Source organism: Lagopus muta, chromosome 5 (genome assembly GCF_023343835.1).
Source record: "Lagopus muta isolate bLagMut1 chromosome 5, bLagMut1 primary, whole genome shotgun sequence".
NCBI lineage: Eukaryota > Metazoa > Chordata > Aves > Galliformes > Phasianidae > Lagopus > Lagopus muta.
The window spans coordinates 9372839-9399130 of record NC_064437.1 but is presented as its reverse complement, the minus strand read 5'-3'; the positions used below and the strand labels follow the sequence as shown (position 1 = coordinate 9399130).

The window sequence follows — 26292 nt, the reverse complement described above, 5'->3', positions numbered from 1 at the left end:
TTTTGAAGGCAGGTACCAGGCCTGGCTGCCTTAGCGACAAAGGATTTATAGCCTACAGCTGTGTAGGTTTCCACTTAATTTTTATAAGCCCAGCATAAGAGCCAGCGGGGGGTAAAGCACACTTGGATTTTCTCTACTTAAAATATTACAATGTTAGCACTTTTGCTTGAGCCCTGAAAAAGGGGCAGTGGGGGGGCTAGATGCATGCGTGTGTTTGGGTTTTTTGGTGTTTTTTTTCTTTTTTTTTCTTTTTCTTTTTTTTTTTTTTTTACGAGAGCCCTTTAATCTCAAGCCAATATGTCAAAATCAAATTAAGCCTTGGAAGGGGAACGAGCTCAGCGTGCCAAGCGCGCTCGCTTGGTTGTAAATGTGCAATTGTTTCTGGGAGCTGTTATGAAAGCACCGGAGCTGCTGCCCATTAAGGGACTGTGATGTCATGTCCTCCTGGGTAGCAGGGGATGGACCTGCTGCATCCCTGCTTAGGGACAGTGACATCCATGTGGATGGGCTTTGTTGCAAGCCAAGCAATGATAGCACCATTAATGTCGCTGGTCTTCACTCTAGCCCACATGGGATGATGATACAGAGCACAACAGGGATGCTGCGTGCCTGCTGCAGGCTGCTTTTCCCATCCCCTTTGTGGCAGTGCTACCAGGCTGTGCCCCATGGCTCTGGGCGCAGGTGAATGGCAGTAGGTGGAACCAGCATGCAGGAGTTGCTGGAGAGCAACGGCGCTATTCATTCTGTTCTGTGGTCTTTATGGGTCTCACTAAATCCTTTGTAACGTACTGTAAATAACATTTATAGCTGGAATGGGTGTTTTACAGGGGCAAAGCAAAGTCCAGCTGCAGAGATACAAACAGATCTCTGTGTGCTGAGGGGAAGTGGCCACAGGGCCGTGATAAGCCCCCAGTTTTGGGGTAGGAGCATGGCTCTGGTCTCTTCCTTTCTCTTCCTGGCACCAATGCCTCTGTGTACAGTCATGGTTACAAACAGACCCCTGCGTCTCCTCCCCATCAGTGCATTAGTCCATTTTCAAAAAGCAAATAAATGGCTTTCTACACATCATGCAGGGGTCAGCATTCAGGGCACAGGTTAGTGATACATGCAGGGAAGCTGAGGCAAAGAGCCTTGCTTCAGAGCAGGGTACCAATGCTCCAGCAGAGCCAGGAGGAAATGCTGTGTCTGTTGTGATGCTGGCCACAGCAGGCATGGACCTGTCCATGTGGATGGGAAAGCCCAGAGGTACCAGAGCATCCCCTGTGTCATAGAATCATGAAGATTAGAAAAGATCTCTAAGCTCACCCAGTCCAGCCCCAACTCATCCCCACCATGCCCACTGACCACGTCCCTCAGTGCCGCATCTCCACAGTTCTTGGATACCTCCAGGGACCGTGACCCCACCATCTCCCCGGGGCAGCCTGTTCCATGTACTGCTACTGCATCCCACTAGTGCATCCCAGTATCAAATCCCAAGAACTGCATCCCAGTACCGCATCGCAACACCGCGTCCTTCCCCTTATCCCTGCAGCCACCCTTAGCAGGGCTGTGCGTAACAGTGGTCCAGCTGCCCAGCAATTCCCAGACGTGCTGTGCTTGCTGTTTTCCGGGAACCAAGAGGCCTGAGCAGAGATAAATAAGTGATACAGACATCTCCGCACTAAACACACATGACGCTCTCCCTCCGGCTCCCCACCCACCCACACAGTTCTATTAATCCTGACAAATTATGACGTACAGACGTGTAATGCAAACTGATTCATCATACATTCAAATCTGCTGTGCAGGAGCAGCGGGAGGGCAGAGGCAGACAAGTGTATTACACGGATAATGTATTTGACGTATTAATAAAACCAGCCGCATTGCTCAATCTGGAGAGAGGGGGGGATGCCGATACATCATGACAGATCACATATTGATGGAATCCAGATGTTGGGAATCATAGTCTTGGGGCCTTTCTTATATTGACTAAAGGTAAAAAATGCGGGCTGTCAGCACATTAAATCTCCGCTCGGCGCGCGGAGGCTGGGGCAGCGTTATTTATTCCTGGAGCACGAGGACGCTGCCGCCTGCATTCCATATCCCTGCCCTGGGGCATAAGGAGGCAGGAAGCAGCCTGAGCCCTCCTGGCCCGTTTTCTGGATGGTGTTGGCATGATGGAGACCCACCGGTGCAGTTTCAGTGCAGTGTTAGCAGTGATGCTGCTGCTTCCCATGTTTTGCTCCCTTTGGACGGTGATGCTGCTCAGCTTCATCCCTCTTTTAATGCTCAGTCGGAGCCAATCATGAGTGGTTTGGGTGGATGCTGCTGGGGAATGCGAGCATTACACATCTACTTACACGTAAGGGTGTATCCCTGTGATATTTTTGGAATTTTTCAGAGAAAGATACTGTTACTCTTGCTTTCACGGGTAAAGGTCACCATGCCAGTAATATCTTCAACTTCTATTTTACCTCACAATATCCTTTTAAGATGAAATCATCTCATTTCAAGCCTGTTTGGATTGGATTCTTTAAAGGCCACTTGCATTCTTGAAGGCTGACTGACTCCAGCATGCGTGCAGCCAAGTCCACTGGGTGCACATCTACAACACCCACTGTTCATGCTGAGGGAGGCACAGCTCTGCAAGCCCTGGTGTGGTGCCCTCTCTAGCTCTGTGGCACCTTGCTGCAGTGGATAGGGAAGGATGTCTGACCATGATGAGAGATGAAATGATCCAAAATTCATAGAATCATGAAATCATTATGGTTGGGAAAAGCAACTAAGATCATCAGGTCTGACGATATACCTGTCACTGCCATGAGTTCAGATATGTAGAAAGCCATGCAACTACTTGCATGGTATTTCCCCTGTATCAGAAAATTAATCAAAAAGCAGGAAGTGAGTAATTTAGGGAAATACAAAGCAGATGTTGATACATCGATGTCTGCCTGAGGGAAGAAAGCCTCAGCTTCCCCATGAGGAGACAGCAAAGATCTAAGGTGAGAAGTAGCTCTACTAAGAGAAAGGCTCGATCCTTCCACAGGAGTCATTCCAACAGCAAAGCTGTGGGACAAGACCCAGCAAGGTCGTTTTCGAGATGGAGAAAGGCAGCTTAGAAGAAATATAAATTGCAATGAGTGAGCAGGACGTGAAAGCAGGGAGGGCTTCTCAGATGGGGAGCGGGGGAGAATGATGGAAGGAACGTAAGAATGACAAAGCATGTCGTTCCAGTGGAGTGCAAGGCGATTTGCTTTAGCTCATTAAATACTGCAATAAAATATTAATAGTTATTGTCCCTCTATTTTTTGTAATTATCCTTGCAAAGAAGGATCTGCTGCGAGTCACTAATGTATTCCCAGCAGCGGGTTGCTTTTTAATACGGCGGTGGCAGTCAGGGGTGAGGAGGGGGTGGAGTGGAAGCGTTTATGTGTGGCCAGCAAATAGTTGTATGATTGGGGTCATTAGAGAACGGTGCTGTCTGCAGCAGGAAGGGGCAGAGGGGCTGTGGGATGGGACGGGGGCCTGGGGACGCATCCGAGGGGTCTGGAGGCCATGCTGGGTGTGGTGCTGAGGACAGCTCCAGTTCCCCCCATCGCATGGCCGCTTCAACCTCCAGTGCCATGCCATGCGGCGGCAGTCTGTCCCAGCCATCTGCCTGTCTGTCTGCCCAGGCTGGCGGTCTCCAACACCAACAGTGTTGGTGCCCCTGCATCCCACGCCCGTCAGCCGGCCCTGGGGAGGGAAGTGGTGCTGACAGGTATCTAAGCGAGGCAGAATTAAGGGAAATGATAATAAATGTAGATGGTCAGGCGGGGGAATGAAATGATCCATCTTTTGCATGTTAGCAGAGAGGTGTTGGCGGCCCCCCCGCCCCACTCCTGTTCAATCAGGGCCTGTCAGACCTCCAGCGTGCTGGCATTTTTGTGAAGAATCTCTCAGCTAAAAATTGTTGTCATTCCTATTTCCTTGTTATCAGTCGGCAGCACCTCGGCAGAGCCCTGAGATTAACGCGGAATCACCGGCCGAGCATCCATTCCCGAGGAGCCCTATCCATTACGCCGAGCTCGGCGGGTCCCTCCCGCCTCACCTCCCACATTCATCATCTTTAACGCTGACAGCCCGGCGCAGGCCTTTCAAATTTATCTCGCCGCGTCCCGGGCAGGGTCTATCCGTCAAACTGCACGAGAGGGAGCGAGCCGAGCACAGGCTCCTTTCCCCGGTTTGTCGGGGAGGAAGAGGGGGGGACCAACCTGCCCGTGTGAGGGACTCGGTAAAAGATTGGTCCGAGATACACAATTAATCATGGCTCGCATCAATTTGCTTGATTTACTCCCCGGAGGGAGAAGGGGCGTAAACACGGCGTGTGCAGAGGCAGTGTGGAAACATAATGTGTCTGTCTATAGGAAAAACATTAACACATCATCCCCGTTGTGGGTGATTGATGGGGGAACGGGAGAGGGACAGCCTGGAGCTGGCAGGGTGACAGAAAGCTGGGAGCTCATCGGGGGGACGGGGGAACCATGGGACCGTGCCCAGTGCCTGGCTCACCGTGGGCCACAGCTCCAGGTGAGGATGGGCAGAGCATCTCATCCTCATGGTAATGCAGAATCCAAAGCAAAACTGCTGTTGCACACCGAAATCTCCATGCACACTTGACACTCTCAATGGTGTCCCAACATTGCTTGGCTCCTTGGGATTGGGGCTTCATGAGGAACTTTTCCTCCTCACCTGAAAGCCAGAGAATCATAGAATCATAGACTCACAGAATCACCGAAAGGACAGAACCACAGAATGAATAGAATCATAGAATCATAGAATGGTTTCAGTTGGAAGTGACCAAGGTCATCTGGACCAATCACAGTGAGCAGGGACACATAGCACTGTGTCTTGGGGAGATCCATCCACACGCAGCTCATCCACAGTTCCCATTGGTAGCCATGGAAGTCCCTTAAGGCTCAGCCCCAAGCACCACACTGTGCCCTCCTGGATGGCTCAAGCAGAGAGAAGAGGTTGAGTTTTATAGTGAAAGTTACAGCTGCATTTACAATCCAAAAAGATCCTTGTGAGCAGCTGCAGGGCAGAGAAGGAAATGCGGAGAGGGGGGGATGATTTCATGTGTCCTTCCCTCATGCCTTGCAACTAAGGATCTTTCTCCTTCCCTGCATGAAGAGTGCTGGGTCCGTACACTAAAGCCCACTTTAGCTCTTGGGTTAAACATGGTCAGAACATGGGAGCAGGACCCTGGGGTCTCAGCCCCATATCCTCCATGGGGAAGGCTCTGTTGGCATAAGAGACGTCCATGCGGATGCCATCTGCAGTGCATGGGGTGGTGTGTCCAATGAGGTTTTGTTGTTTCATCTCATCTTGTGGAAATTACCCATAATTTTGTGGTGGCTGTTTAATATATATATGTATGTATGTATGTATATGCTGGGTTTTACAGCCCATTTTTATCACCTTTTTATTATCTCGGGTCAAAAGCTTTACTGGGTTGCATTCAGGGAATTATGCAAACTAAGAGAAAATACCATAGCAAAACTATAGATTTTCTCATTAAACTCTGCTTGGACATGTAGTTATTGTAGTAAAACTCTAGTAACTATTACAGGCCCTAATATAAAATTATAGTTTGACACCTCAGTGCGATTGGCCTTGCACTGCAGTTAATTTAACCCCTTTCATCCCACACTAGAGCCTTTTGCTGTCAGTAGGCAAGACAGTTTGGGGACAAGGAGAGACAAAGGGGTGCCAACCAGCACTGCAGCCCTGGGAGGTTTTACTACCAACTCTATGAAATCCATGGCTTTTTCTTCCTCATAGCTCCCTCCAGCTCGGGTGTGGGCAGGATCCCACAGCCCCAGGTGGACAAAGCCATAGAGCAGCATGCCATGGGGTCTTGGCGCCCAGTGGAGCAGCCTGCCTGCTTTGCCCATAAATTGCTCTATTCCTACCAACTGTTATTCTCCCAGTCCTGCTCTGTGAGCAGTGGATTTAAGGAGCGGTAAGCATATTCAGCAACTTAATTATCTCCGACCAGATTTTATTCTCAATTACACTCAAGTAAATCTTGAACGATTTCATTCAAGTGGAGGGCGTTCATCCGCCCTTGTAAGAAATAAAATTGGGGGAAGCATCACCCGTGCACGTCAGCAAATCTCTGCTGCTCGCTCTGCAGCAACAGTGGGAGCTTTTTGGCACAACGAAGGGAGCGCAGCATCGCGCTTCCTGCCAGCGCTGGGGTGAGCACAGCAAAGCCTCGTTGGTAATAACCTGGGGTAGTGTGACACTCCTGCAACTTCATTCGAGGGAAACACTTAATCATATTTATTATGTAAACACAGCTTGCCATGCCCCCATTAAATTATTAATAGTACCATTAACATATTTACATATAAATCTTATAGCAATTGATGGAAACAGCTTGAAGAACCTCGCACTAGCTCTCCTTTTATAATGGATTCTCTCCTGCAAATACCCATTTATTAAAGAGACAAAATATTAATTTTTTGTTCAGTGTTCATGTCAGAAGTGTCACCTTATCCTTTTTGCAAATTGCCATTTACGCAAACCCTACTGACTTTGTATTTTCCCGTCTTAAAGAATGGCCTGTTTAAACAGGAGCAATTAAAGGGGATCAGGGTACAGATATTTCAGTCATCTCAGGATTTTTTGGTTAGCGATCCAGCTGATGGGTTCTGCTACTCATTCTTCTGCAAACTCTTTGTCTTTCCCAAGCAGCCCGGCCCACATGAGCGCTCCCCATTAGGCTGCACTCTGTAATTCCTTAATGCCTTCCAGGTAGCGGTATTCCAGGGTGGTTCGCTCTCAGCACTGCCAATTTTCACAAGTTTATCACAAGGCTCTCAGGGTTTTTTCTCCTAAAGTTTCAGCCTCTGCAGTCAAGCAGTGATATAAGAATCTTGGCTTTCGTTTAAATAAATAGGAACGGCATGCTTCACGCCTGCAGGCAGGGCAGAGAGCTGATGTGTGCTGTGAGCAAAGCCCTCAAAGTGCAGAAACCAGAAGGCAGCGAGGGAGACGATCAGAAAGTTGAGGAGCCACAAGATAATTGAGTTTGAAAGGGACCTCAGGAGGTCATTTTGGCATCGAACCTCCCTTCCTTCCCAAGTATTTCACCATCAGCCCTTCTTATGGTAATACTGAAGCCAAGGAAGGAGGAAAGATGCAAAAAATAGAGCTTTTTCCTTCCTCGTTAAATGAGTGTTCCCCTAACCCACTGCAACCAGCCCTCGTGTGTGCTGTTACAATTGTCTCTACAAACTCCCTCTGATTTTTCAAGCAATTTCTCACGAAACAGGCACTTTCAGAAAAATCATAAGAAAGCAATCATTTCAAATTGGTCATTTGGGACTCAAATTACTAATCTAATACATTTTTTATTGAGGGTTCCTGAAAGGTTCCATAAAACACCATCGGCAGAGCTGCCCAAACTTGCCAGCCTCTGAGTTTGACAAATCGAACCCAACAATCCACTTTGCAGCTCAGCTTTAGGGCCCACGGAGCCACCGCCGCGTTTATATTTCTACATCAATAGTGCCTATTTGGTCAGAGTTTTAAATTCCCTGGGGTGGCGTATTTTGACTTTATTTATTTATTTATTTATTTTGCTTGGGCTTAGGCCGGGTTTTTATTTGGGGAGGACGGGAGAGGAGGCTCAGGGCTGTTCTGGAGGAGACGCCACCACTGCTCTCCACCCCTGACCCTTCCCTGGGCTGCTCTCACCTCTCGGTGTCCCTGCATGGTGTTGTCTTTGCCCCCAGGACACGTCTGGCTGGCTGTTTGCTTTAGTCAGGGGCCGGCAGCATGCCAACACGTCTCCGGGCTTGGATGCGGTGAGGCGCGGTGGTGCCAAAGTCTGGGCTGGCCGGCACACCGTCCATGTACCCAAATAAGATGGGATCACAGCCTGAGGTGTTGGGGCCATCAAAAACATCCACTGCTGAGCAGTGAATGAGGGTCGGGGAGCGGGAAGAGCAGTGGAATGCTTGAGGCAGCATGGGGAAATGGGATGGCTACAGTGACCACCATGAAACCAATGGGGGTAGGTCCCCACCCGTGGCCAAGGGACATTTTCCCATGACAGCCCCATCCCCTGCATGTGGGAAATGCCATTTCCCAGCCTCACACTGTGCACCACTCCCCAGGGAGGGGACACTCTCAGTGTGAATGTCACCTCATGCAGAAGGGTCGGCACAAGGCTCACACGCCACTTCAATCCCACTTAAGCACTGAACACTGGGGTGAAATTAACTCCCTCTGCAGGATAAGCTGAGCTGAAATCCACATTGGGCCACTTCTATTAGCAACTAAAAAAAATATTTTCCCTCCTCAGAGTTAAATGAGCCAATAGTTCAATCACAGAGCAAAAAGGAGCAATAGAGATGGGAATGGTAGGTGCCTTAGTCGGGCATTGACAGTCTATGCAAGGAATTGCAATAACTGGGCTCGCCTGTTTTCCGTGTTTAGCAGCAATGTTATTCAACAACCTATTTGCAAATGCCATCTTCCAAAGTCCTTTTTTCCCCTCGTTAAAGTTGCAGCGATAATAGGGCGATTACAGTGCAATAAGCTAAGCGCGATCCATTAGTAGCATCATGGCTGTTTTTAGATCTTAAAAAAAAACAACACCAAAGCTGTTTAAGTTTTCTTATTATGCACATTAAAGGCAGCGGTTCAGTCTGATCAAAGACAACACCACCCCTGTGCTCCCCCCGGCCTCCAGCCCCGCATCTTGTTCCCCCTCTATTCATTAGTGGCCACAGCTGTGCAGGCGGCCAATTACTTGGGAATAATAAGTACATTTTGCAGTAAATTAAATATTAATTAGTCCTTGGCAAGTTGTTTTTTGTTGTTGTTGTTTTCGTTTTTTCTCCTTATTTCCTTCCCTCCACCTGAAAATAGTAGAAGGGATGTGACAGTACCACTGCCTGCGTTGGCACGTGGGTGACAGTGGGGAAGAGCTGTGGTGTGATGGAACCTTGATCCTATGGACAAGAGCTCAGAGGACAGACTGACTTGTTCATTGGAAGGGGACAGAATTCTGGGAATCTCAAGGAGCCCAGAGCCAGATGGGTGGTTTTGGTGTCCACTTGTCATCATAATTCAAGGTTTAAAGACCTGAGAGCTGCAGAGGTTGGACAGAGCTTGGCACAGAAAGGAAAGGAGAAGATGCTCTGGTTTCCCACTGACCCCTGCCTCTTTGGTCCACTTGCCCAGCTCTGGTATTCCCACTTCACTCACAGCTCCGTGAGCTGTCTTGTGATGCACTGTGCACTATTTCAACCCTTGATGCTCTCAAGTGCCATTAAGTGCTGTTTTTTTTTAAATGCAGTTTGACAATATGCAGGTTAGGTTTGTGTTTTATTTACAGCTTTTACTTGGGGACCAATAAAACCACAGCTGGCTAATGTGAGATCTAAAAACTTGCATCTCACTCTTTGCCTGGGATATCTTTTGTATGGTAAACTATTTATTTGTGTTTCATCTTGTACAAACTCCCCTTTCCACGCTGAGAAGCTGAGAGCTCCAGGGGCTCTTTGAAGACTATTTGCTATAGGATAGCAACTGGAATTCTCTTTAAACATATGCGCCGGCTTTGTCCTACACCCGGCCTCTCAGTGTCAGCACGCGGCTTGGTGCACATTTCCTGTGCAAAGACAACATTTGCACGCTCCCCTGGCAATTGCGCTCACAGATCCCTCTTGTTCAAGCGTATCCCATCATTTATTCCTGCAAGCAAGCGTGAGCAGCGGCCGCTCCACGTGCCAAATTAGAGGCAGCATCAAAGCCTCTTTAGAGCTGTGGATTAGGGATGATGTGCTCAGGTACGGCGAGTGCAATGTGTGGCATTAGAACGGTGTTTTCCTGATCTCTGAGCCCTCAGGTTCTCAGCAAACAGTTAAAACACGACAAACTCTTCCTGGAAAGGGTTATTCGGCAGAAGGGTGAGATGAATGCATGTGAAACCCCAATGCATTTCAATGTCATGCCATTAGACATCTCCACCTATGAGCATCCCCTGGATGCCGACCCCAGTGCCAAGGGTGAGGTGGCATCGGGCGGGTGACACAAATCACACTAAAACGCCAGCAAGCCACCTCGCAAGCATCTGCAACCCTAGGGTCGTGCTCTTGCCATAAAAAGGAAGATGAACCCCAGTGAGATGGAAGCGATGTTCCCAAGGATGCCTCTGGGAGGGAAAGATCAAGAAGCACTGCTGATAATGGCCTCAGCTGCTCAAACAGTCAAAATAATGATGGGGTGGGAGGGTGCTGGGGATATGGATGGGAGTCATGTGGTGGGTGCCGTCCCCTTGTAGCCAGGACATGCGGCTCTTCTCCAAATCCCAGTGGCAGTGTTCTTTGTATGGGTGGGACAAGCTCTAGGATGACAGAGGGAAAACATTTCCTTTCTCTCTGGAGCTTTTTTCCTGCTCTCTCCATTTGCATCCTCCCTCCTCCAGTGCCTCTCTCTACTCACCAGGCTCTTGCTCAAGGTGAATGGAGGGCTTAGGGCAGCAGTGCCGGTGGGGAGGGCTGAGCCAGGAGGGGGCTGCACAACAAGGTGGCCTGATCTAGTGATTAAACAAAGGGATTCAGCCAACATGTGTAAAATTAAGTGATCAAGAGTTGATTACAGAGTGCATTGATTGTGTACTGATGGATTAAACAGAGTCGTGCTTGGGATGCGATTTTCCGAGCCGGGCACGGAGAGTGCAGGCAATTGACATGTTGGCCAGAAGGACCCGCTTCTCCCAAGCCCTGGCTTTTATACATTCTCCGGATAAATCTGCAGAGAGGCCCGTGGAATTATAATCGATTATCCATTTCTCAAAGTCACTTAAGGGCCCTGAGCTACAAGCTAAAGTGCCGGTGCTGCGAAGAGGCATTGGGTATGCGCCGGCATGTGCAGGTGCTGGCGCGAGGGGAAAATGTGGCAATGACCCTGCGTGCTGCAAGCTGATGAATCTATTTTCTTGTAGGAAATAGTTTTGACAGTTCAATATCTGTGTTTTCGATGTGTGCCCCACACACCCCCGAGGGAGGAGAGGAGCTGCAAGCTGGGGGGAGGGAGTGGGTGGGAGGCAGGGAAAATCTCTGCCCCATCGTTGTCTCTTCAAATTGCGGGCATATTGGCGCATTCCCAACCAACTGGCTGCCCTCCAAGCCAAGGGCATGGGAGCTGCATGTGCTGCGGGTATAACTGAGCTAGGTGCTGCATGTCACCAAGAGGCTGGGGCTGTCCCAGGGCTCCTCTGTCACTGCCAACAGTGAGGGTCCCACTTGCAGATTGCTGCTGTCCCCAGGGGTGCTCCCAGCTCCTTCAACAAGGACACAGAGGTGCTCCTGCTCATGGCTGTGCTCTGATTTTGGTACATCGGAAGCAATCAGGGCATGGAGCAGACCCTAAACACTGCCTTGGATAGCACTTCTCAGATCATCTGTGAGCTCCCAGCCGTACACTGGGATGTCCCTGCAAAACTCCCACCTTTTCCGTTTCCCACCATCACTTTTCGTCAGCAGAAGACAGCTCTTTGCTCCAGGTCTTTCCATCCTGAGAACCACTGTGAAGCACGGATTATTGAGGCACACTTTAGCAATGCAGTGGAACACCTCTTCCTCTTCACCTCATCCCACCAAACCAGCAGCCACCCCAGCTCAGTGTTTGAGGGACAACAAGTGCCCCTTGTACCAAATGGCCAGCATGGCAGGATGTCACCAGCCTGCCACCAGGGATGGCATCACCCGTCAGGATTTCCGGTGTGCAGAAGAGACCGACTCTCTGCTACTGCTCCCTGTTGCCCTCATTCCATCCATCTCCAGAGTAACGGGGCTGTCCCCAGCCCTCCTCTTCCTCTCACCCTCCCGAGTCCCTGTCACAATCTCCCTTCCCAGCTCGAGGTGGCCTGCGCTCCTCTCATCGAGGATTCATTGTCTTGTCAGCCTCTAGTTAGCCAGCATGCGTGTGAATCATAAATTACCCCGCCCGGGCCTCTGCTATGCTTCAGCACAGACAAAAAAATTGCACTCCATCACCGTGTCTCCCGGCTTTTAGTGGTATTGATCAATGCTGCTCCCTTCCCGCCCCCCCCCCCGCTTTTCATTTTAACCGAGCCGGTTAAGTGCAGTATCTTATTTTGTGCTGGGACAAATGAAAAGAATATTAGCAAGGGCTGAAATATATCTCTTTTTTATCTCTCTGCTACTTTTTTATTGAATCTTTCTGAGTAGGTGGCTTTCCGCAGGATGACAGCCTCATGACAGGCTCCTCATTAGAGCTGAGACAGTAATTGTGATGCATTTCCCTGCACGGCCTTTTCACTTCTCCCCCCCCTCCTTCCTTTCCTCCTCTCTCCTTTTCCCCTGATTTGTAAAGTGATTGGATGTACAGACTCACTCAGTTTCTTAAATTATTGCCCGGCTCCATCCATCTTTCTCCATCCCGCGGTGGGCAGCCACGTTCCCAGCAGACGAGCATCCAGGGGGGAGGTGGCTTTTGGGGTGGAATCCTGGGATTCTGGGGATGTCCCCAGGAGCCCCCCAGAAGCACGGTGCCCACGAGGACAGGACTGTGCCTCCCTTCCAAGGGCCATCCCTGCGGTGTCACATGGAACAGCTCCCACCAGGTGTCTGGCAGCAGCGCTGTGCAGCGTTGCAGTGTCCAGCTCACAGCTGCAAGAGCCTCTCTTTTCTTCAGAAGGAAATCAATATTTCAGCAAGTTTTCAGCCTTGGATCCTGCCTTAGATTTTTGCTTAGCCTCGGGAGAAGCAGGTGTATTTGCTAAGCTGCTCGGCTGCCCAGCCCCTTACCAGGGACCCTTCAGGGGCTGTTTGGCTCTGTGCTGCACCCCGTTTGCTCATGGGGTCTCTCTGTCCATCTGTGTTCTCCTATCTCCTCCACACAAACCCCTGTCCTTCTCTCTGGAGTTCATAGCAGGAATGGTCCCATGCCATGTGCTGTCCAAAAAACCCAGGTACCTGGTATGGCTCAGAGAGGTGACTCCTGTGTGGCAAGGAGATGCGCAGTTCTCCCCATGCTCCCTCCCTATATGACCAAGTCATTTTTCCTCCCAAAGCCACTCTGTTGCTGTCACCGGTGCTCTTTGCTGACCCAATCCACCCCCACCTTCATCACCACTGCTGTCATCTTCCCCTTCACCGCCACTTGCTGTCATGCCATCGGATGCCATGCAGGCTCGCTGGAGAGGAGCAGGCTTTTGGCTATTTCCAAGCTAATATGGGGCTTTCTTTGAATTATTGTTTTTTGAGCTGGAAGGAAAGGAAGCTTGTCACACGAGATATGTGCTATCAGTACACAAATAACAGCCGGCCCATCATGGAATGGAAAATAATCGCCATGGAAGCTGAGCAGAGGGGGAGCCAGGAGGGATTATTATAGCAGTGGGGCTGTCAAGAAGCCTGTGTCAGCACTTCCATTACCACCCACCTGGCTCCTACATGGCCCCAGAGCAGTGTGCGGGGCCCCAGCGCGGGGTCATTGCTATTCAGGAGGGTTTCAGATCAACCAGCTGTGATGGGTGTTAAATGATGGAGTGGTTAAGAGGGAGAGAGAAAATGGGAGGATGAAATGGAGAGAGGCGTCTCCAAGGAAGAAGAGCTGTGGACTCAGACAAGTGGAAAACAGTCTGAGATATTGGGAAATGAAGAGTTGGGAGGACAGGTCTGATGCTCCTGGGGGCAAGGCAGGAAATGGGAAAGTTTTAGATGCCCATGAGGAAGGACAGGGCAGTGAGAAGATGCTCTGGGACGTAGGCAGGTGGCCTAGGGAAGGGCCTTAGTGGAAGACAAAGCATATCCTCAACAGCAAGTGCGTCCCCATGAGCGTCTCCTGATCTAGGGTCTGTTTGTCCTCTGCCAAGGCTGGGAGCCATTCACACACAGATGCCCTCTGACGGAACCCATGCAGAAATTCCTCCACGCAGGGGTGCGTCTGCACGTCAGGCGTTCGGCTTTAGGAGCAGGAAATATTTGGTTTCAACACTTGGATTTCAACATTTCCACGGAGCCCAGGAGACTGTGCAAGCAGCAGGAGCTGCAGATCTGCCTTTTCATCTCTCTGACACTGGCAAGCAGGGGCTTGGCGGGGGGAGTGCAGCAGAGCCGGGGAGGGTAAACATGTGGAACCAGAGAGCGGTGGGGAGGGAGAGGGGCAGGAAAACAAAAACACAGCTGCCAAAAAGAGAAGCCTGAAAAGAGCCATTCAGGGTCTCCCAGGAGAAGTCTTGGCACAGGGCAGGGCAGGGAGCACTTGCTGCTGGAGCAGGCAGCTTGGGGCCTGCATCTTTCATTTCACCATGGTCAGATGCCCTCTGGTCCAGCTGCATGCACAACACAGTGTCCTTGGCTGTTCCTGAATATCAGGATGCCCAGCACCAGAGAGTGATGCACGGAGTGTTCACATCTCCCTCTGTCTCTGCACTGACAACTGAAACCTGAACACTCCAGATTGCCATTCCACCACCCAGCACCACCAGCATGGAGCAGGGTGCCATGGGATGGGCAGCATGAGCGAGTGTGGGGCCATGGGGCAGAGCTGAGATGGGTTGTGTAGGTGTCCTGCTGGCATGGAGCCATCCCCTCCCCTCTGCTGTCACTGTTACTTAGCCTAGCGCCTGCTAAAGTGCGGCTGTCAACCCTTGGGCCAGGAGCCGGGGCTCCTCTGTCTCCCACTTTAAGCACGAATGTGGCAGGCTGTGTGTCAGGGTCTTGGCTGCATGGCCAGAGCCCAGATCTCCTGCCCCTCTTGAAGCCTTTCCTGTAGCCTGAGCTCCAGCCTCCCACACTTGCTGGAGTCAAAGGACCTTGCCTTGCTATCACAACACCAAGCAGATGCAGGGTGACAGCTGACATGACACAGAGCCATTGCAATATCATTTGTGTAGGTGGTAGAGAAGGCCATTGATGCTTATTTCTCCTGTAGTGGAATGCAGTGAAGATCCTTCCTATAGTCTGAGATCCCCCCCCCAGTTACCCCAGATGTTGAAATCTGAAATCATCTGCTTAGGAACACTTGCCCACCAAAGATCCTTAAACAGTAAGCAGGAGTCCAGCAGCAGGTTCCCAAGTGGAATCCTGGCTGCACATCCCTATCCAAGGCGCCTCCTACCGCTGCCACTGTGCTCCAGGACTGTCCACCATCTCACAGCAATCACGCGAGAGAATACCACAGACACCTGCAGGTCAACCTCTAAGAGCATCCCCATCCCACCAGTGCAAACTGTGGGTGGTAGGGGAGGATGGGAGGGCCCTGTGGTGGTGGCTGGGACAGGGAGTATGGATTCAGGGTAGGAGGACAGAGGGCAGCCACTTCCCTATCCATCTGCACACACCGCAGCGGGAATCCAGCAGGATTTCCCGTCCACTCAAAGGCTGCCTGTTTATTTTGGGAAGGAGGCTCAGACAGTTCCATTGTTTTGCTGTGAAGCTGGGGTTATAAATAGCAGGTGGTCGGGGACGCTCCTGGGCTATTTCAGCCCCTGCTACACAAAAGTGGAAAAGCTCCAGCAGGAAGGTGGAATTACTGAAATGCCGACCTTTCCCGCAAGGGTCAGCAGGAGCTGCTTGTTTGGATTTGGTGATTTCTGGGCATTATTGAAGAGAGGGAGATGCACCAGCTGCACAGCAGCATGTTTCATCCTCCCTTCTCCAGCAGGCATTAGGGATGCAGAGCCAAGGGATGTGCCTTGGGAGCAACTCAAGTCCAACTTGGGCTTTTCCTCTTGGGCCTGCATGTGGGAGAGCTCCCAATGGACAGAGGTGCTGGAGAGGCAGGGGAAGGTCCATGTCACTGAGCTCTGTTCCGTGCCTCAGTTTCCCTCTGTAGGGAGGCCAAAGGAGAGGGTTCTGCCAGGCACGTGCACTATGTCCTGCTGGAAGGCAAGGATGAGCCAAGGTGACTCCAACTCATCTCACACTCTTCCTCTCGTTAAATGCCTGCACCAGGCACTTACAGAGAGCAGCAGGGCCCCAGTAAAGCTGCTCACACCAATGTTTTATACTTCAAGAAGGTCTATTCCTTTAATGGGGATTCATTTAACTGGGCTCTGCCATCGTTAGGAGCCATAAAATGGCACCTTTTGGCTTCTGATTGGAAGGCCACGCTGCACGTAGCCCCTCACATCCAGTGCTGGCTGCTTTATTGTGCATTACTGCCTCTCACTCGGATTTAACCAATTTGATCCATGTCTAATACATAAATAAATAATCCAGCAGGAGGGTGGCGTTGGATGACAACAGGCAGCTATAAAGCATGTTCCTCTGCCACAGCTGAGCCAGGCTCCGCACGCCCTCTCATGAGCAGAGTTGCTAATACAGCTGGGAGAGGGGTGCGGGCACCCCTGAGCTTTCCCCTTTTATTGAAACTTCATTGTTTGCTTTCGAGTTTTATTTTATGTTAAATAAGCGCTCTATATTCCTTACAGAGGAGGTAATAAAGTTTCCAAGCTGAAGGAAATTGGCTATGGAGTGGGGAAACCTGGCAGGGCTGGAGACGAGGAGGGTGGTGGTTGGGGATGAAGAAGGGGACAGCCGTGCCTGCATCTGGGGGCGAACAGCTCTGCTCTTCGGGGTCCTGACCCCCAGCTTCAGGGACATCACAGAGAGTTTAAATACTTCTTCTAAATTAGTTAAGAACAGAGAGAAATGCTGTGGCATTTGGCTCTGAGCTGCGTTGTCTGCTCTGGAAACAGGGGAAGCCAAGGCTGCAGAGGAACAGCCCAGAAATGGGACTGCTCATAGAATCATAGAATCACAGAGTCATTAAGGTAGGAAAAGACTGCTAAGGTCACCTAGCCCAACTGCTGACCATCACCACTATGACCACTAACCACGACTCTCAATGCTAGTTCCTTCCCCTGCTAAGTCACCGGGATGCCCTCATGCCCATCTGCAGGACAGAGCTAGTAACTGCCTGAAAGAGCACGAGAACTGGGGAGAAATGGGGGCACTCCAGAAGAAAACTGGATTCCAGACCATGCCAGTCCCCTCTGTGTCTGCTGCTTAGAAGCAGAAGGGATGATAAAATCTGCCCTAAAGCTGTGCCCAAACCAAATGGAGCTCGGAGCAGGAAATGCTGCTTTTGGCCACTGCTCCAGGACTGAGGCTGCACAGGAGCTAAAGCTTTATCCCCTCTTTTCCTTCCCCACAGGCAAAAAGAAAGCGACATTGTTTGACAGCCAGGCTCCCATCTGCCCCATCTGCCAGGTTCTCCTACGCCCTGGAGAGCTGCAGGAGCACATGGAGCAGGAGCTGGAGAAGCTCACCCAGCTGAACATCAGGTAAGCAGCCTGTGATCATAGAATCATAGAATGGCTTAGGTTGGAAGAGACCTTAAAGATCATCTTGTTCCAAACTCCCTGCCACGGGCAGGATTGCCAGCCACTAGATCAGGCTGCCCAGAGCCCCATCCAGCCATAGCAGAGGAGAAAACGACATGCAAGCAAAGAAAAACAGCGAGAGCTGGTACTTGCAGCATGGCCCCATATTGGCTGCATGGGTGCTGTGACATCTGGGGTGCATCCTGCAATGGAGCAGGGTGGGAGCTGCCTTCTGCTCCTGATGCTTTCCCCTGCATGGCCAAGTCCTCCTTTTATTAAAAATAATAATAATAATAATAATTGCATTTTAACTGCTAGCAGTTATTTAGGAAATGGCTGCAGCCAAGGGTTGTCAGATCCCTGCCCCTGCCTTAATAAAACTCAGCAGCCTTGGAAAAGAGCGTGTTTATTTCAATTATTAATTAATTCCCCGGTCATTAAAAGGTGAGGAAAGGAATCATACCACCAGTGAAAACCTGAGTTACGTCACCAGGTGGTAGGAGAGAAGGGAGGGCTCCTGTACCAATGTGTGTGTGCACACCAGGGCAGGGGGCTTCCCATGGCTATGGGGAGCGTGGAGGAACCTGCCCCAGCTTGGCTGGGCTCTGCCTTGCAGCAAGCCAGAAATGCTCAGAAGGGGGAGAAGCAGAGAGGTCCGAGGGAGCACCCACGCGGCATCATGTTGGATCCTGGCACCACACAGGGAAAGAGGGGGCAGGGAAGAGCCCATTTATCCCCCGCGCCACCCGCTCCCCTCGCGAGCGTAATTTATGGCGTCATTTGGGCCGCATCCAACTTAATAAAGGGCCACTGCAAATTACTGAACAGGTTTAAATGAACAGAAGCAATTAGCGCTCCGAGGAGCCCATCAAAGAAGTTGGGCCAATATCAGAGCAAAACTGAAAGCGCGAGCCAGGCACGGAGGACGGCTGGCGCGAGGCGGTGATGGGAAGGTGGCGTTTAATGGGAAAGGAAAGGAAACCCTAAATCATAAAGCGTGACAAGGGCCATTGTGGGCCAGCTGACAAATGAAAAAGAATGGCATTATTCGTTTAAATAACAGCAGCAGTTAGAGAGAAGACAGCTCTCCCCAGCTTGCCCTCGCTTCTCTCGCCCGCTCCGCTCGGCCATGCAGGCGGTGGCAAAGAATCAGAGGTCTTGATTAATTATTAAATAACGACTCTGCGCTTGGTGACAGATAAGGCTCAATCCAGGCTACGGGCCGTGACTCAGCACAGGGATAGGCTGCCCACTGCAGCAATGGGCAGGATGAAGGTGGTGGGATGCTGGGCTCCATCCCTCAGGTGGCCCCTTCTCCTGCTGCCCCAGCTCTCGCCGGGAGCAAGAACACATCAACAAGAGGAGAGAGAAACTAATAATGATCTCAAATAACCCAATAAACATAAAAATAAAATGTAGGCCTATAAACGTGACGGGCACCGGCAGCCCTGGCCGCTCCCTGCCAATGCTGACTCGTTACCGAAATGGCTGAGCAGCTGTTACTTATCAGTCTGATGGGGAGAAGCGAACCAAGGGGCTGCTTTCCAAGGACCCTTTTTTTCTAGATTTAAAGAGGATGTAGCCAATCGTGGTGCGTGCTGTTAAGTTTTAATAAACCTTAATGATTTGCAACCAAATCATCAATTTCCAGCACTAGGGGTTAGGAAGGCAGATTCCCTCCTACCTGCTGCGCCTGCAGCACTGGGGACTCACAGCTCCAGGGATGCTGCACAGACTGGCATCCCCCAAGGCAGAATGGCCATTGGGTTGCATTGGGTGCAAGCAAGATGCAAGGCTGCCCTGGGGCCAGATGGAAAGGGAAAAGGCTGGTAGGAAAGCAATTTGAGGGCTGCCTTGCACTGTTGTCTCCATTTTGGGGGTTTCAGGGGCATTGCTGGAGCACATGCTGGAGCTCCAGCAATGGTGGAAGAGAAGGAAGGGAATTCCTCCAGGCTGGAGCTGCAGTAGGAGAGAAGTGAAGACCTACCCAAGCGCTGCCCATCCACCCACCTGAGGTGCTCCACACCAAGCTGCAGGAATGCTTTTGCTGTCCCCGGGACACAGGGGCAGCCCTTGGCATGGGCAGCACGGCGGGCACCACCCGGCTGAGCCCCGCACGGCTCGGCCAGGCTCTCTGAATGCAAATTTCATTTCTGAGCCACTGGCGCTGTTTCAAGAGCGGCAGCCTCCGAGCCCTTCTCGGTGTTACATATGTAACAGCCTCATTGAACTTGACATGTCAAATTCAGGCCATTTGTGCAAAATCTCCCTTTAATAATACCGTTTCATTTCGCTCAAATGAGACTTGAATGCATGTAAAATGGAAAAGGATATTTAAGCGCTAACATTAGGCAGATGTCTTGCCAGAGGCCGATTGAATATATGAGATTTTGAAGTGCTTAACACGTTTTCGGTGCTCCCTCTTAGAATATGTCACCTGGCTTTCTTTTTTCTCCCCCTCCTTCCTTTTACCCCCCCTCCCCATTCTTTAAGTGAAGGGTATAAATTGAAAGAAAACAAAACTACAAGCCTCGGTTTTATGGGGTTTAACTCTTGCGGAGCGAGACTGTTGGTATTCCTCCTCCTAAGAGGAATTACCTCCTGGCTCACCTTGGTGGAGCGCAAGCATAGCACAGCAGGGAAGTGGTGGTGGGAGGGATGCAGTGAGGGGAGGGATGCTCTGCTCACTGCATCCATGCAATGGGGAGAGCAGAGGTATTGGTCCCTAACTGAGCAGCTAAGTAACACCAAACTAAAAAATAAGAAATAATGACTGCAACTCTCTGCACACATCACCCCAAATATGTGAATACTCGTGTGCATGAAGCCTGGATGCAGGTCTTCTTGATTCACATCCACCTGTTTTATTCCTCATGCGAGCACCTATAGGTGAAGAAGAGAGGCAGCTTTGGGGTTATGATTTGGGTTTGAGGTGGGAGGGCCACTGGGGATTCCAAAAGGCTAAGAAAGTCACTTTACAAATATTACAGTTGCTGAGTCAACCGCTGGAAGATTGGGACATGTGCCTTTGGGTGAATTCTTTTTCAATAGCCTGATGCGCTGCTCTTGAAAATGCAGTGCTCTTTTAAAAATGTATTTGGCAGGGGGATTTTTATTTCCCTGCATGGTAACTAGCAGGTTCCTCCTTGCATGGCCAGCAGCAAAGTTGTGCCTCAGATCTGTGATTTCCCCTACCCATTTCCACCACTCACTGCCCCTGGCAGCTCTCCTTGCACCTTTTCACCACACTCTATCCACAGGTGACATCCCTGCATGCACCTCAGGAGCTCCTGATTCCTCTGGTGAACTTTCTGGCATGTCCAGGAGTAATTTCTCTTCTGATTCTCTTGAAAGAGCCAAATGTGATCCCAGGCTATGGGACCTGGGGACAGGTCAACCCACTTCCACACAAACCAGTGTCTCTGAGAGACGTCTCCAAGCACCAGGAGATGCAGCCTGGATTTCACTAAAGTTTGGTGGCCTTTTTGATTAAAGTCACCCTATGCCAACACCTGAGGGCGTATGTGATCACATGCCAGCAGCTTTCAGTGTTCCTCCTGGGCAGGTGGGATGCACCCAAGCAGTTCTTACTGGCTCTTGACCCTACTCATGCACAGGGAACCCTGTGCTTATGTTCTGCTGCACCGGATGCACTGAGCACCATGCCATGCAACAAGGCCTTCCCCAAATGGCACAGGGAGGGATGAGCAGCCATACTGCCAAGCCCAGCAGGATGAATAGAGAGCATAAAACCCGAATTAGCTCTGTTGCCATGTGTCACAGCACGGTCATGGCTCTCGCCCCACGTCTCTTCGATTTATGCTGCAGACTTTAACCTGACAGCCAGGTATCTTGTTCAGTGAGCACTGCAGATCCGCCAGTGTCTGAATGGGGAAGATGGTATGCACTTTGTGCTGAGAGGGACTTCTTTCCCAAAGCTCCATTGAACTGCATACTGCATCTCTTCCTTACATCTAGTGGCCACCTGGGAGCACCGGGCCAAGAGAAATGGCACCCAGGAAAAAGCACGCTAAGCCCACGGGCATTTCCCTCCCCCTCCTCAACTTCTGCTGCTCTTCCTGCTTTTCCCCCCTTCTTTTTCTACCTCCTCCTTCTCCTTTCCCTCCTGCTCCCCCTCTGCGTCCCCCTCCCTCTCTCCCCACCCCCCGGTATCAAGGCGACATCTCCAAGCCAAGTACTTTTAATTTCGCCCGTGGCCCTTGCTGACACGGTGGATATGCACAGCAAGTTAAATTCCCGCCTGATCAATAAAGCAGAAGCAGTGTGTCCGACTGGTCGATATTTTTTTATCTGTCTTCAGCCCAGTCCTGCTGATGACAGCCCCCTGCGCTTCAGCAAAGGCACTCAAGGGCATCGGGCTTTGGCAACACAGCTCTTTTTTTTTTTTTTTTTTTTAATTTAAATGAAAAAAAAAAAAAAAAAGCAAAAACTAGATGCCTACCAAAAAAAAAAAAAAAAAAAAAAAAAAAAAAAGTTCACAGAGTTTGGCCTTTCCTTAATAACGTTTTATGATTTATCTTAATTTTTAATTGAAAAAAATTTGCGAATTAATTGATTTCTGGGACTTGCCAATTAACATTGTAATTGGGTGCATGATAAATTTCGAGGGAGCGCCATTTTTCTCCTTCTCCCCCTTGTCACCCAGGAGGGGAATCGCCAGGGCAGCGCTTCCTCCCCATGCACCCCCCTTTTCCCCGTCACTGCCCTCCTCCCCCTGTGCTCCTGTATCTTAAAGAAGGAACAAGAAAGCTAATAAAGTCATGTTATTAGAGTCTCGCCAGAGGTGACCCCTGGAGGCATAAATCCACGCTTGGAGATGCTGGGGACAGGTGCTATTAAGTGCCTGGCCATACTCTGTGCAGTGGGATGGTGCCTCTGGGCTCCTTATCCCCCAGCAAATCACACTGCTGGGATGGGGTCAGTCCATACAGCATGGAAGGTTTGCCTCATCCCCATACGGAGTGTCCCATGCTGCTTATAGAACTGCTCCGTATCAGAGCACAGTTCAGGGATCTGGTAGCCAAATTGGGGATGCAGGCACATCTGTAGGTGCCCGGGAGCAACAGCTGGTGAGTGACGCTTGGACAGGACGTGGGACCAGCTGTCATGCTGTGCCATGGTGAGGCATTTTGTCACCCACCAAATATCCTGCAAGCACCACCTAAAGCTCACATGCTTGGATGGAGTTTTGTCATGCTGTCTACCCACCCCGTGGCTGTCCTTCCTTCCCCACCTTGTGTGTACAGGGGGAAGGATGCCCACCCAGACCCATCTTTTCTGCACCAGAAAGGCTCAGAGCATCCTAGGTCCACACCTACCACTCTCACTGGTGGAGAACCTTGGGAGAAAGGAGGGAATTTATGAGGAGAGAAGGCTGTTTATTAACTAGTGAATGTGTGCTGTTGATGTAGTGGATTTATCTTCTTTCTCCTCCCTCTGATTTGTGTCTCTGCCCCTTGCCAGAGCAGATTGAACACAGGCAGGTGGGGCAGGTGCCTGTCCTGGTCCTGCTTTGGGTTCCCCATCCTAGCACATCCCTTAAGGATGCAGAGCAGCCCCATGACCTGGTGTGAATGCATTTCCATTCTTGTGGACCAGACATCTCCTCATCCAAGCAGCACTCATAAGGCACTCTGAGTGCTCCTGGCAGTGCTGCAGGCTGGCAGCACCCAAAGCCCATGCCCTAACCCCAGTGTCTGAGGGACCCATGGGGAAGAGGAGGAGGCAGAGGGTTGCAGCACTCGACAGGGGGCCCAGCACTGGGGGCTATACACAGAAACCAGAGGTGAGAAATAAATCCTTGGCCGGTGATTTTCCCTTGAGCGATGCATGCCTTCTGCAGAACCTCTTCTGAACTGCCATGTGAGCTGGGAATAATTAAACACTCATTACAGCCATGGTAGCAAAGAGCCCCCCGGATCAATCTCACACATGACCTTTCCCTCCAACTTCTCTCTTTCCAGCCACCTCCTTTTCAAATAGTGAAATGTTTCTCCATCCACCCCTCACTCTGCATCACCCTTTTATTACCCTGCTGAACCCCATGAGCAGGGACAGGGCAGGCAGAGGTACCATGTGCTGGGGTCCCCTGCTCATGGCAGTTTGTGTTCCTGTTGCATTCCTGCTGCAGTGTCACCTCCCAGCTGGGCATTGGGGTTTGCAAATATCGACTGGGAGAGCACTCCAGGGGCTTTGGCTGTTTTTTCCATCGCTCAGCCCCTTTTGCCATAGGATGCAGAGGATGTTTAAATCAGTATTTGGAGCAGGTTAAACACCCCGGTGCCTTCCCCCTGACAGCACAGATCACGTGTAGCAGCTCCGGGGAGCTGTCACCCACGGCTGGGTGAGGGTTTGGCCTCATGTAGTTTAAAAAAATATATAATCAAACCCTCATTTCCTTATTTAGGCTTCAAGTGACACTTCCACTTATTTAAACTGTCGTCCACAAAAATCCAATTCCCTCTCTGCCCAGCTGCTGCTGATTCCCTGCCGGCATCTGCTCTGCACAGCTCTGCTGCTGCTACTCCATCCCGAGGCTGGGAGCCCGAGCTGCTGGAAATAAATTGTGTCCACTGGATTGTTTGTACAGAAATACATCAGCTGGCCGCAGCGTGCTCCTGGCTTTGTGGGATGTCACATGGGAGCTGGCCACGCTGCAGCTGGGGCTGTCACATCCCGGGGGCTGGTGAGGGTGTTTTGGGGATGAGATGCAGGGATGGGAAATAGCAGGTGCGTGCTGGCCTCTATGCAGCGTTGTGAGGCGTGAGCACAAGCATCCCTGCAAAGCCACCAAGCTTCTGCATGCATGGCATCACAGAATTATAGAATTACCAAGGTTGGAAAAGGCCTCTAAGATTATCCCGTCCAACCCCAGCCCACCATGCCCACTGACCACGACCCTCAGTGCCACATCCCCACGTCCCTTGAACACCTCCAGGGATGGTGACCCCACCACCTCCCTGGGCCTCCCTGATGCCAGCACATCACCGCTCTTTCTGAGAAGCTTTTCCTCACGTGCAGGCACATGGGGCAGGAACACGGGCTCCCAGCTGGAGAAGCAAAGCCATCGGGGCAGAGCCAGGCTGCCCGAAGTACTGCCTCTTCCCAGGATGTTGCCTTTCTTATTTGGTAGTTTGGGGGGTGAGGGTCCCTAAAAGGCAAAGAAGTTGTTTTGCTGTAATGAACTAGACAAACAATTCCCCAAATAGATTAAAACTAACTGTAACTTATAAAAGTGGGTAGTAATTATATTTTATTAGCTAGCAAAACACCATTTTTTTATTTCGTAGGATAATTCTGTGTAAATCACCTTAATTAGAAGTGTCAGAAGAGCCTGTGAATATCGTACTTAGTAACTAATTTCCTATGTACAGGTTATAATTTAAAACACATGGATCACTCGCTGAGTGGAAATATGCTAGCCATGAAATAATGTGGGGAGTGTTGGGGTTATTACTATGTAAATGTGTAATCATTTCAGACCACTGCAGCCTGGCTGGGTGATTAAAGAGAATCCCGAGGTCTCCAAAGATTGTGCTCTCTGCGAGAGCCTAGAGCAAAAAACTTTAAAAGGCACCGAAAAGTGTTTGAACTTTAAAGGTCTTGATTTCCCTTTTACCATTTTTAATTTGTCCGCGGTGTTTATGGACGGGAAGGTTCCTCTTTGCTGACGGCCCTTCCACTCACAGCCTCTTCCCAGCACAACTGCTGTGGAGCAGATCTAAAAGTGGTTGTCAGCACTGCTCCTCCCAATGAAGAGCAGTACAAACAGAGCCCTTCCCCATCAGTCCCAATGGCAGACCATTGACTGACCAAAGAATCTCTTCCTGGGAGCTCCACTTTCCTGGCACTACAGCCATTGCTGGGGGGAATTAATGAGATTCTTCCTCTCAGCCTTGGAAAGGAATAATTTTAAACACCTTTAACAAGAAAAGGGAGGAAATGAGTTGTTGTTGTGGGTTGTTGGTTTTTTTTGTTTTTTGTTTTTACTTTAACCCAATGATTGGTTTATAAAAGAAAAAAAGCGTTGTTTCACACTTTGGGCAATTCAGAAAATGGAAACATCGTGGGAGGTGGAGGATTTTAAGCTCAATTTTGGCCATCATCAAGGCTGAACAAGTTCTATCTGGCATGAAGGCAAGAGGGAGCTGAAGATGGCATTTATGTCCCAACAGAAGTCCCAATTGCTCGTATTGGGAACAGAGATGGGAGCGAGCAGCAGGGCTGTGGGACCAGCGATGGCCAGGCTGTGGGATGGGATCGGCAGCACACCATAGGCAGCAGGCACATTGGATGATGGTTGTGATGTCCTCAAAACACGCAGCACTTGTTCATTCTGAGCATCACGCTCTGGGTATGCTCATGCAAAAGCAGCACCTCACTGACCTGAGGGCCTGGAGCAGTGCTCTGCCATTTGGGGTGACTCAGTGGGGAGAGATCACCGCGGGTGTCACCTCACTGTGGGGCGGTGGCACTGGGAGAGGAGGGGACTGTAGCCCCGGGAGAAAACACCTTCCTCCATCCCTTCTCATTTCATAACACCCAGCCATCTGCCAAATCAAGGCAGATTAAAGCCAGCCAAATTCAATTTCTCCCCGCTGCCACTGCAGCTCGGCATCTGGGGCTAAAGTGTCCCCGACAAAGCGAACATGACAGGCACATTGCTTTTTTGTCACATCTAGTACCATGTTGATCTTCTAAAAGTCTCATAAAAATTTATTGATGTCTCCCATATTGCTGTGATTGAGAAGAAAGGAGCGTGTGTGTGCGGCACGGCGCGTGCAGGGGGGGGCACGTGCGTGTATTAATGCTCCTGAAGTAGATCTGATTTGATATGTCTTGTTCTATTGTCAGCATCTGTTTAGCGAGGCTTTTTAATACTTTCTGGCTGCCGATCACTCATCCTTAGCCTGGGATGCAGGCTTGCATACAAA

The 26292-nt window shown here is 50.4% G+C and overlaps 1 protein-coding gene across 3 annotated transcripts in view; it reads left to right on the top strand.

Annotated features, from left to right (window-relative positions):
• Nucleotides 1-26292, top strand: part of RNF220 (ring finger protein 220) — a 162568-nt gene that overhangs the window by 76190 nt on the left and 60086 nt on the right. For all 3 annotated transcript variants that reach the window (XM_048944356.1, XM_048944358.1, XM_048944357.1), the window contains one exon: nt 17170-17299. In XM_048944356.1, the coding sequence (XP_048800313.1) occupies nt 17170-17299 (130 nt within the window). The remainder of the gene's footprint in view (nt 1-17169; nt 17300-26292) is intronic.